General features: G+C 35.0%; 1 protein-coding gene across 2 annotated transcripts; it reads right to left on the minus strand.

Moving 5' to 3' along the window:
- Positions 1-230: 230 nt before the first annotated feature.
- Positions 231-8,338, minus strand: LOC122307458 (secretory carrier-associated membrane protein 1-like). Of its 2 annotated transcripts, XM_043120351.1 has the most exons (13): positions 8,153-8,337; positions 7,226-7,291; positions 6,390-6,491; positions 6,191-6,253; positions 5,620-5,653; positions 5,401-5,523; positions 3,557-3,619; positions 3,370-3,463; positions 1,973-2,018; positions 1,819-1,886; positions 1,441-1,489; positions 818-883; positions 231-725 (listed from the first exon to the last, which is right to left on the minus strand). In XM_043120351.1, exons 1-13 carry the CDS (start codon positions 8,204-8,206, stop codon positions 639-641), a joined length of 915 nt encoding a protein of 304 aa, XP_042976285.1. In that variant the 5' UTR covers positions 8,207-8,337; the 3' UTR covers positions 231-638. The 2 variants fall into 2 exon arrangements, with proteins under 2 accessions (XP_042976285.1, XP_042976286.1); XM_043120352.1 differs by lacking the exons at positions 231-725; positions 818-883; positions 1,441-1,489 and adding an exon at positions 1,529-1,574 and having other exon boundaries at positions 8,153-8,338.
- Positions 8,339-11,480: the final 3,142 nt, after the last annotated feature.

Genomic DNA, 11,480 nt, shown 5'->3' on the forward strand with positions numbered 1-11,480 from the left:
TTTTAAATAAAATTAATAATTTAATTTGATATATTAACTTTATTTTTTAAATTTAACTTAAGAATAATACCAGGTACAAGCTTAAATTGTGCAAGAAAAGTGAGTCCCACAAAATAAATAAAATATATATATGTTATACTTTTTCATAGTGGCATCCATTGTTTTATAAAGGGACTGTAAAAGCTTGTATATCTGGGATGAACAATACATAACAATAGCAACAAATGGAGGGGGATGAACGTAATTTCATCCATTCTTTTGGAAGTACAAGCAATTAAACAATTAGGCACGACTTGATCACGTAAATTAATGTTGATGTGGGCAACTCGACATCTGATTCCTTTGAAGTCCGTCAATGACTTGGGTGGGATAACATGCTACCACTAATACAATCTAATGACTCAATTTCTCACAACTCATTAGTATATAGTACCGTGGAACCCAAAATTTAATGTGTTTCAGCTAATCTACATTCATCGTATGAGCAAAACATAAATACAGAAGGAAAAGCATCAAGAGGTGTGACTGCAAAGCAAGCCAAGAACCGGCGAGGAACGAACGATTTAAGATATCGAACTCTTTGGGCAAACCAGGCGAGATCAAATCGCAAATGACATCTCGGTTCAATATGTGCAAGGTCATAGTGCTGCCATCATGGTCCCTCTTGCTGCATCCCTCTTCATCTCAGCAGCCTTGCCGCTGCCTCGGAAATACATGTATACTTGCTGCAGAATAGAGCAGATAACACAGCCTCAGAAACCAAAATGATATCGTGACCCCCACAATTATGCAGAGTTTTAAGTCAAAATTGTTAAACCTGAATAACCCAGATGCTGAGCAATGATTCAAGGCAAAAAAACGCAAATCCAATAAAGTAGAATATCTGCAAGTAAGAACAAAAGCATTGTCAGAAGTAACCGTCAACATCAACACATAACAATTCATGTCCCAGTCCTTTTTCCCCTCCCCTTTTTTTTTTTTTTATTGACACCGGGTGTCCAAGAACAACGCCCCGACTAATCCCGGGAGTGCATAAGCCCTCGGCAAAGAGTTTTCTGCAAGCGCACCTCAGGTAATTCAAGGAGAAAATTCTCCAGTTTGATGGCGCCCAGAGATTGTTTGCACCCAAAGGGATTTGAATCTTAGACCTGGAGGAGCATACCCTCAAGCCCAAGGCCTTTACCACTTGAGCCAACCCCCTAGGGTTCCAGTCCATTTTCCTCTTACAGTTGGCAACATTTAAAACTAGATCTAACCTGAGCTCACGAAATCAAATGAAATCAACTATGATAGTAGTATCAAGGTATACTTTGTCGGATTTCACTCTACACAATACTATACCACCACTACTATATAGCTGAGAGCAATTGATTTGCTACTCTAGTGATCTAGTGACAGCATCCAAGTCAAGATAGATATATACAATGGTTTGAAACTTACCCCCACCAAAGCATGCCCGCTTAACATGTCAATTGCAGGCAAAATACCTCTGTCCACGGGAGCACGCCGTACAAAATCAGCAGCAGAGTACAAAAGGAAATAATCAATACACCAGGAAATACCAGTGCTCTGAACTGTGCATGGTTAAACACCACCCCCCAAGAAAAACCCACAACAACAAACCAAAAAATGCTGGTCACTAATATCTACAAACGCACTGATACTAGAGGTGGAAAAAAAAAAAAAAACCAAAAAGAAAAGTGTTAAAAGGAACTTCTCCAAAAAACTGTATTTTCTCTAATGTGAATTAACTCTCTATTCACCCATACTTTTTTACCTACGTGCAAAAGAAAAGCCAATGAAAAAACTAGAACTTACGTAAGAGATTTCCCTTTGAAAATAATGGGTGGAGCAACTGCAGCAAAGATGCAAAAGGCAATGTGTACCTGCACGGAGGACAACAGTATAGAGCAATCCCAACATATCTTCTATGCAGAAGCGACATCTAAAACAAGAATATAAATTAACTTACCATGTAAGACAGAAAAAACCAACCAAACTTCAGAGCACTATCAGTCCTATAACAGGAGATGGCACACAATTTTAGAAGAGAACCTGATATGTCAGAAAAAACAATAAAAAAAAGTTCATATAATCAATGATACAGGAGCAAAAAGAAAATATCTTCTTTTCTTTTCTTGTTCTTCATTCACTCCCTGCCAAGGCACTGAATGAAGCACTACATGGCAATCGAAAATATTAGGCAAAATATTGACAGTTCTTTACAAGCATGTTGGCATGGACATACACAGAGTCAACTCACTATTGACACATTGAGACACTGATAATCATCATTTTCACTAACGCAGCCTTTGTTGTTTCCTAAAAAACATGCTATTAGCCAAAAATGCAAGGTTTAAACCATTGGAAAGGAAACTCAGCATAGGTCAAGTCTATAGTCTTTTCTTTTTTCTTTTTATATTTTTATTTTTATTAGTAAGTCTAGTCTACTGCCACTTAGCCTCAAAACTTACCCTTAAAGAAAAAATCACGTTGGCAGGGCATGCAACACAGTGGAAGCCCAAAGCAAGCTCATCTATAGACTATACCATAGGAAGCATGCAATATAGTCTTTGAAAGCCCCTTTACATAACATGTATGAAATTTCTTTTATATGTACATAATGTAGTGGAAGCATGCAGCATAAAAACATTTGAGTAAATTTGTACATAACGGGTCATACATGCATAAAATATATAACATGTAATGTAAATTTACTCAACTGTTTTCAAGTTGTATACTCTACTAAGTTTATGGTATGTATATGCCATGTTACGAGAGGAAACAAATAGACCAAAACAGAAAGGAATATTATGTATGAATGCATGAAATGATTCTAAATGTGACTCCACCCATACAGCTGCTGGAATGGAGTCGAGATCCTTGTGATTACCAACTCTCACACACAAACGTAATTGTGTGTAGGCTACCAAAGAGAAAATGAAAAATGCTTTGGGACGTGTGCAAAATGTTTTATCAATATTTTTCAAAGATAAAAGATGTTTTTTAACTATCGTTACTATATGATGTATCTATTTACAGAGTATTCAATTCATGATTGTTTTTATGTTTTAACTACCCAAAGACTGTCAAAGACAAGTCTACAGGTCACAGAGTCATGGGCCAAATCCTTCATCTACAAGATGCTTTTACAGGTGCCTTTAGCACAATAGAGAGTTCGTGCTTAGTACAATATTGTTGGAATGAAGACTATATTTAGTTTTTAAGTTTCTTTTTAGCAACAAGGGTTGCTTAGGCTTTTATTTACATAACTGTTTATTCTTTCACTATGTTATGAATGGTATATAGCATATATAGCATCATATCCTTAAAGAGAATGGAGCGTTATGAAATCAGACAGAATAGTACCTCATAGCACGATAAAGAGGCCGATACCACAACACATATGCTCCAGGAACCCCTGATATGAAGTAGATGATAGCAAGAAACCAAATTGTTGGACCTACAAGAGAAGATAAGTTCAAGACCAAATCACGCAAGATTGTGGTTTGTTATGAATCAAGATTATCTGCCTGCATAAAAATGCAAAACGGACCTTCCCCTTTTATCCAAGCGGTCGTAACTGCCACAATATTCCACAAGAGACACACAACCAAACCTACAACATGATATAGAGTTCATAAGCTCAGAGTCACTTCATCATCAAAGTAAACAGGGACATTCTGACCATTTTTATCACAACATCCTTTATACAAAAGCATTGAATAAAAAAGTGACAGAGAAAAAAAAAAGCATGAAGATCTGTCTCAAACAATTGAACAAAGACATACCAACTAGAAGCTTCAATGTTCATCTTACAAGCATAAAACCCAAAAACAAAAGAAAGAAATCATGCTTTCCAAGGGTACAAATAAAAAGGAAAGGAATAATTACACATTACATCCTCGAACTACCACTTTTCAACATGTACTCCAAACTATGAAAACTTGTGATATCCACCCTAAGCTCCCAATAGGTTTCACTGTGCAGCTTCTATTAAGATCTAGCTGTTAAGATTATATTTGTTCCAATTAATGTTTAGATCATAATCACCCATCAGAGTGCAGCCTAGTGGTGAAAGGGTGGGCTTGGAGTGAATTGTAGACAAAGACATCCTTTGCTCTATGAGTTCCCTTGGATTACCAGATACGCAGTTTGAAGTGTGAGGGTCATTATCCAAGGTTCACTCCTTGGGAGTAGGTCCGAAGGGCCCTGCCTTGGTGAGGTTCCACCTCATCGAAACAATTAGCAGTTAAATCATAATCAAAATGCACATTGAAACCCGTTGTTAATTTAAGGTGGTTTCATTTCATAGCATGGTGCACATTGCAAGCAGAAACACCATTTTATCAGGAACCACAGAGGTCCCTACTACAAAATAATATCTCGTAAATAACGTGTAAAAGAAACTTCAGGTAGCCAGCTTGAGCAAACTAAACAAATTAAGAACCAGACAAGAAAAGGGGAAAGGCAGTGACAGCTGTGAACAGCCTGAATGTTAACTCAATAAAAAATGTGAAAACTGAACCTTTGAAACATGGTGTTTTTCTTGAGACATGATTCAAGCTATATTGGTTTATCCCCCTTTCACTGCAGAATATGCCGATATTGAGCACTTAATAATACTACTTCTGAATTAATATGATTCCAAGTCTTGAAAAATGGAACAGATGCTTGACGTTAATAGTTTTGTTGACTCACATTTTTATTTCTTGGGTATTATCGGAAACATGATGCTGCTTGTATTTTTTTTAGCGGTAAACAAATTTTTATTGATCAAAAGAGTAGGCAAGAGCTCAAGTATACAGGACATATACAAGAGCAACACCTAAGCGTGCTAGTTTAGTGATGCAAGGAATTCATGAAAGGTCTTGCCGTGAAAATCAAATACAATCAACCAATGGAGTAAAGTACTGATGATGCAGCTTGTATCAGCAAAGCTATGTTAGATATTAGAAGATGTGGGCTTCAGTATATTTTTGTTTTTATGGTACTGGGCATTTAATGAATGTCAAATTCATTTTACAGCTATTAGAATTTATCCAGGCTAGTTTAGAATCCGACCAGATTTTTTGAAATGAAAAGTAAAACAATCCAAGTTGGAATTTGGATGCCAGTAAATCTAGCTTGTCACCTAGTAATAACAAAGTAGAAGGTGTGATTATGGATTCAAGACCACTGGGTGCATGAGTTTAAATTTAAAACTGTAAATTTAAAATTTAATGCCTCTGGATTCAACTTCCAGAAAATTCTAGAACATCTTATCATCAATTTGCAAGTTCAAGAACTAATCTTCTTACAAAGAAAGCAATGTGAATATTAAGACATGAAAATAAATAGTATACAACCGTTGAAACACTGAATCTAACTGCCAAGAGAGAGGATGTGTAGTTAACATACCCAAATATGTTGTGAAAGCAACATACTGAGTTCTTTGTAGATGGATAGGTATTTCATTTGCAATGTCATGATGGATAAGAGGAAAAAATGGGGGCCAATTTTTTTCCTCTATAACAATTCCCGCTGCAAAACAAAAGAAATAACATATATTGAAAATTTGTAATGGAAACTGGCAATTCACATTCCCCTCATTCAAGCACATATAAAAAAATATAATACCTCTTGCTATAGCATCTTCCCTCCGCTTTAGTTCCTGTGAAGCATCATGAAAGCTGATATGTGATTATCAATTAAGTACGGCTTATGTATAAAAGCCCATGAAAAAGCAAACTAAAAAAATGCCATGCTCACAACATATGGAGTACAATTTCAAATCTAGTTTCAACATAAAACACAGCAAAGTAAAAGCACAGTGTATAAATATATATATATACATACCATTATATGCATGTGTTTGTACATAACACAGAGTTAGCAAATAATATTAGGCCAATATTTTTTGGCGAACAAAAGAAAATGATAAAGTTTTGAACTTGAATATGTTACTACCCCAAATTAGTCAACAACTGGCAATTAATTATTCTTGCCCTACCTGCAGTTACAATAATGAATTAACATACACTTTACCTAGTACAAACTAATTGGCTAATACACACCCTAAAGTTAACAACCCCGTAGTAATTTTAGTACCATTATATGAAATATTGGTCTATAGTGTTCATCAAATCAAAGGTATGTAATTTACTAATCCATGCTCAGATGCTAAGTATGCACTCTTAGGAGTAATTACCTGTTCTCTCTTTTTCAACTCGGCTTCTTTAGACTGGAGCTCCTTCTCCTTTGATTTCAAATCCTATGTTAAAAAGGCAATAAATTCAAATTAAAAAAGGAAATTCAACCATAAATGTTAAAGGCAAGAGAAATCTCCTTTTTTTTGGAAGGCACCAAGATGGACTTGATAATTTATCATTTTCAGTACTTCAGTCTACCTTTGCATTATCAAGAGGAATATCAATTGTAGCACCACGGTCATAAGGTTCAGGAGGCAGGGGTGAAAGCCTTGAGGTTGCGGGAGGAACACTTCCAAGATTCTAAGAAAGTCAAGAATAATTTCATAAGAAGCTCTATGGAGTCAGTGTATCTGAAGCCACAATCAACTCACTACAGTATGATGACACATGCATACAAAAGAATCAGTAAAATGCCACGAAATTCAACCATAAATGCTAAAGGCACTCTCCCAGTTTAAAAAAAAAAAAAAAAAATCTATGAAGTAAACAAGCTAGAAAAGTGTTGTAGACAGTGTCAATGTCTACAAAGATTAAGCATAAGTAAAAGGAACAGAAGAACAAGAATGAAATAAGTTGATTGGAATCTACCCGTGACAATTTTAATACATCATAGAAGTCAAAATCCTATGAACTCATGAATTAGAGTTTGGATCCACAATTAGCTTTGAAATCTAGAAAAGGTCCTGTTTAAGTCAGTCTAAATTCTAGACAAAACTCAACAGCTCAGCCAATTCAGTTCCACATCATGAAGTATAAAACTTTAATGGATCAATCAAACGAGGGAAATGGATTTCTACATGCATAAAAATCCCAGCTTTTCCAGTTCTTTAATATTGTGACTCATGAGTCTATCAGTCCAATAACTAATGCCATCCATAATTCTAGACCAAGCGCAATGAAAAATAATCCCAAAACTTTAAGCACACAAAGATGCCTCTTCTGCATGAGTTGACGCCAAAAAAAGGAAAAGAAGAAATAAAGAGAACCTTTATGTTAAGGTAAAGGTATCAGGAAAAGGAAAAGGGCATACTCACTGTCATATAAAATGAACCTCCACCATGGTTTGATTGCCCTGATCGCTTCCCCCGAGCTGCCGAGTCCTATGATATCAATAATTTAAAATTATCTCATATAAAAAAAGGATAAAAAAATGGAACAAGTTAAAGGCAATAATATAAAGAACGGCCCAAGAGTACATGGAGCATGTTAACTCTGTAACAATTAAGCAAATCACAACAAAATAAATTGCCATCTATGGCCACCAGAAAGCTCTCCACGATTATATAAAACAATAAAAACATAAACATCTCGGTAGGCATTCCCCTCCATGTAATCCTAAAATAAGCTATGAAGTCTTTATACATTTCAATTTGCTTATTGTACAACTAAAATTTTCTTCCGTCTTGCTTAGACAAAATTCAACATCTCTTTCTCATATTCATGGATAAAGACTATCGGACATTATTAAACATATCGAGTAAAATCACTAACAAAAAAAGCATGTCGAGTAAAATTCATCTTTACCGATAAAAAATTGAAAATGAGCACAAATTCTTATGTAACAAATAAGACATTGCCACAAAGAAAATAGAGAACTAATTCGCTTCAACAGCAGAAAACATTTTTAAACGGACAATAAAAGTTAAATAATTACGAAAGAAAAGGGAATATATAAGGAAAAAAAAGTTCTAGTTTGTTCTCAGTTCCTCAGCAACTAAATAAAGGAAGTTAAATTCATAGAGAAGGAAAATACAGGATACATTGCGCTTTATGAATTCTCATTCCGCCAGAAATGAAGCATCAAAAGCAGATCTAACTACTAAATCGATATCAGTAACCAAAAAAACAAATCCCACGAGTCCACAGCCTATCACATCCACGATTCCACAAAATTAAATCCAACCACCAAAATCTGAACACAAAAGATGTAAAAATCATGTACGAGTAGGCGTAGAACTCACCGCGAACGGATTGACCTCTTCTTCGTCGAAAGGATTGGAATCGTAGCGACTCATTGCCCGGGTCGGATCTCCAATAACAACGAGATCTGAATTAGAGAAATCAGGGTCCTCCTGGGGTTGCCTAGCAACAAGTATGAGGGCATAGGAAATCGGTGGCAGCAGTAGTCTAGCAACCCAGTAATATTACGTACACTTACTTTTATATATATTTTTTTGCATAATTTATTAATATAACTAGATTAATTTTTTTACACATAATCAATTATATTATTAAAGTGTATAAAAAATTCATAAAATTTTTATTTTCATTTTGATTTGTTCGTTTCCGTGGGAGTTAGAAACAAGAGTAATATATTGTCGTGGAGAGTCCGCAAATACCATCGCTTTTTTTTTTTTTTTAAATAAAGAGATTTATTATTAAAAAATTAAAAATTTTAAGTACAATTATTTTTATGTATTATTTATATACTTTATTAATTTGATTAATTATGTTATTTTTTTAATATAAAATAACTATTTTGACCAATCACATATAATATAGTACACAGAAATATCCAAAAGTAATTGTATGTAGCAAAACTCTTAAAAATTAATTTTTTTCATGTGAGTCTCGTATTTATTCACTTTTTCAAATGATTATACGGTATTTATGTACTCACGACTACAACTATCATTTCTCTAAAAATAATTAAAATTATACTTGCAGGTGTGAGTTCACAAATACCGCACAATTACTTTAAAAAAATGAATAAATATGAAATTCACATAAAAAAATTAACTTTTTAATAATGATTTTTAAAATGACTATGTAGTATTTGCGCACTCTACAACTATGTATAACATTACTCAAAAACAATTGCAAGGTAGTTTAGCTCTAGAAATAATATTTGCATCTATAGAGTGGGCAAGTTTTGTACATTTCTTCTAAAGTAAATAAATATGCACCTATAGAGTGGGCAAGTTTTGTACATTTCTTCTAAAGTAAATAAATATGAAATTCATTTAAAAAATATTAATTTTTAATTGTGAGCCATTTACAAGTTTTAAATAAATAAATATTAAAACATTAATTTTTATAAAAAAAATGACTTTTGATTTAATTTTAATTTTTTTAAACTTAAAAATAAAGGTAATATTAGATATAATCATGAATTATGTATCTGCCGCGCATTCATTTTTAAAAAGAGTGGGGTCACCATGAAAAAATTAATTTTTTTTTATGTGGATTAAATATTTAATCACTTTTTTTTAAAAGTGATGTGCAGCATTTATACACAATATAACTGTAAATATTATTTATTACTTTAAAAACTAATATGTATTTTTTTTATTTATAATGAATCACACAATAAGTAATGTGTTAACATACCGACTTCCATGTAGCAAAATCTAAAAAAAATACTTCATTATCAAGTTGTGAAATAGTTGTGGAGGGGTCAATATCGGCATGGCCCAAATCAAATCCAAAGGCCCACTACCCTTAAAGGATAGTTATCTAAAGAAGTTGTGGAGGGGTCAATATCGACATGATTATTAGGAGGGATATATCCATTTGCCTATGGGGATATTCACGATATGGCAATCTCGTACCTTAGAGATAAGCCTTCTCATTGCTATGTATGATGTAAACCTAATATGTTTATGACATTTATCCAATAAACCTCTACACTTATATATAAGGGTAATGTGTAACTCTCAAACCATTTGATTATACATTTTTGAATGGCTATCATCACTTGTTACTTACTTAAGCATTAGAGTTGTCATAGGCACATAATGCAGCCCCCATAACGAGTTGCAGGTTGATGATCACATTTGATGGTGGGACACATCTTTTACAATGGCACCATCTATGGAATCATGTAATCTCTGATTTCAATTTTTCATTAGATGTCAGCGTGGTTTCCCCATGCTGACTGTGACACGTTCTCAAACAACTCGTGAACTAGAAACAATGCTTATTGATATGGAGACACGCTTAGCTACCACAAAGGAGAAACTAAAGATGGCATTAGACGCCATGGAAAACTTGAGGAAAGAGAATGAAGAGCTTAAACACCGCAACCACGAGCTTAGTGACACTACCATGCCCAACTACAGCGAGCAGGGGGAAGGAAAGATGCATAGCAATAGAGGATTGAACGTGGAAGATATAGAAAAGATAAAATTACATGATGAACTGCATAGCCTCGCTGGGAAGTACGAAAAGATGGCAAAAAAGATAGGAGGATTTCCTCAGTTGAACAATTATTGAGTTGGACAGACTTACCCTACAACACAAAAATCATGGCCTTCCTCCCAAATTCAAAGTGTCGCAGATAGAAATGTATGATGGATCAAAGGACTGTGTAGATCATTAGGAGAACTTCAAAGCGCATATCACACTCTACCGATTCCAAGGAGAAATCACTTACCGGGCTTTCCCTTTAACCCTAAGGGGAATGGTGAAATGATAGTTTGGTACACTTCAACCCGAATCGATCGTAAGCTTTGAAAAGCCAGCGAGGTAGTTCCTAACACAGTTTATGCCCAGTAAAAGGCACCGGCACCCAACAGCATATCTTTTGACGATCAAACAAAAGGAATATAAGAGCCTAAAGCCATACCTCACCCACTTTAATAATGAGAGGTTGACAACAGACAATCAAGATGAGAAGATCACTCTGACCATCTTATTGGGTAGAATCTAGCCACGCAATCTATTCATGGATGAGTTGACTAGAAAGACCCCCTCTACTCTAAGAGAATTCATGGATAAAGCAAATGACTTTATCAGGCCCTTGTAGAACCAAGGAAAGGGGAACCTAAGACATAACACAAAGCCAGTTTAGGAAACAAGAAGTCTACATCAAATCATTAAGACAGGAAGCGCGAGAGGTAACAAGAGCATAACACCAAACTTATTCACAACAATTTGAATGTACAAGAAAATAAGAAGTTGGAAAGAGAACACCGCCAACCTAGAACCGGCAACCACTATGCAAGTACCACCAGACGAACTCATATTGGACAGAAGACTACACGACAATGAAGAGTGGTGTGTCCTCGTCTAGCGGGAGGGCACTCGCTTGAAAGGGGAGATATAAAGAAGTTTATGTGACGGACAGGTCTCCCAAGCATCAAAAGCTTAATACCTTGGTGGCTATATCTTTCAGCGAAGAGATTGTGAAGGGGTGTTGTATCTGCATGATAATGCGCTAGTGATAATTTTGGTTGCTAATTACACCACCAGGCGAATCCTTGTTGACAATGGTAGCTCTACAAACGTATTGTTTTGGGAAACCTTTGTGAAAATGGGCATAGATGAGGCTAAGCTAAGACCTTCTCC

The sequence above is a fragment of the Carya illinoinensis genome, chromosome 4 (assembly GCF_018687715.1).
Source record: "Carya illinoinensis cultivar Pawnee chromosome 4, C.illinoinensisPawnee_v1, whole genome shotgun sequence".
Classification (NCBI taxonomy): domain Eukaryota; kingdom Viridiplantae; phylum Streptophyta; class Magnoliopsida; order Fagales; family Juglandaceae; genus Carya; species Carya illinoinensis.

Bases quoted from the DNA above. Each gene is read 5' to 3' on its own strand.
- LOC122307458 (XM_043120351.1), bottom strand. From the start codon at position 8,206: ATGAGTCGCTACGATTCCAATCCTTTCGACGAAGAAGAGGTCAATCCG. The intron at 3,464-3,556 runs GTCCGTTTTGCA...CTTCTCTTGTAG, and splicing joins CGCTTGGATAAAAGGGGAAG to GTCCAACAATTTGGTTTCTT. The intron at 726-817 runs GTTTAACAATTT...TCTATTCTGCAG, and splicing joins TCAGCATCTGGGTTATTCAG to CAAGTATACATGTATTTCCG.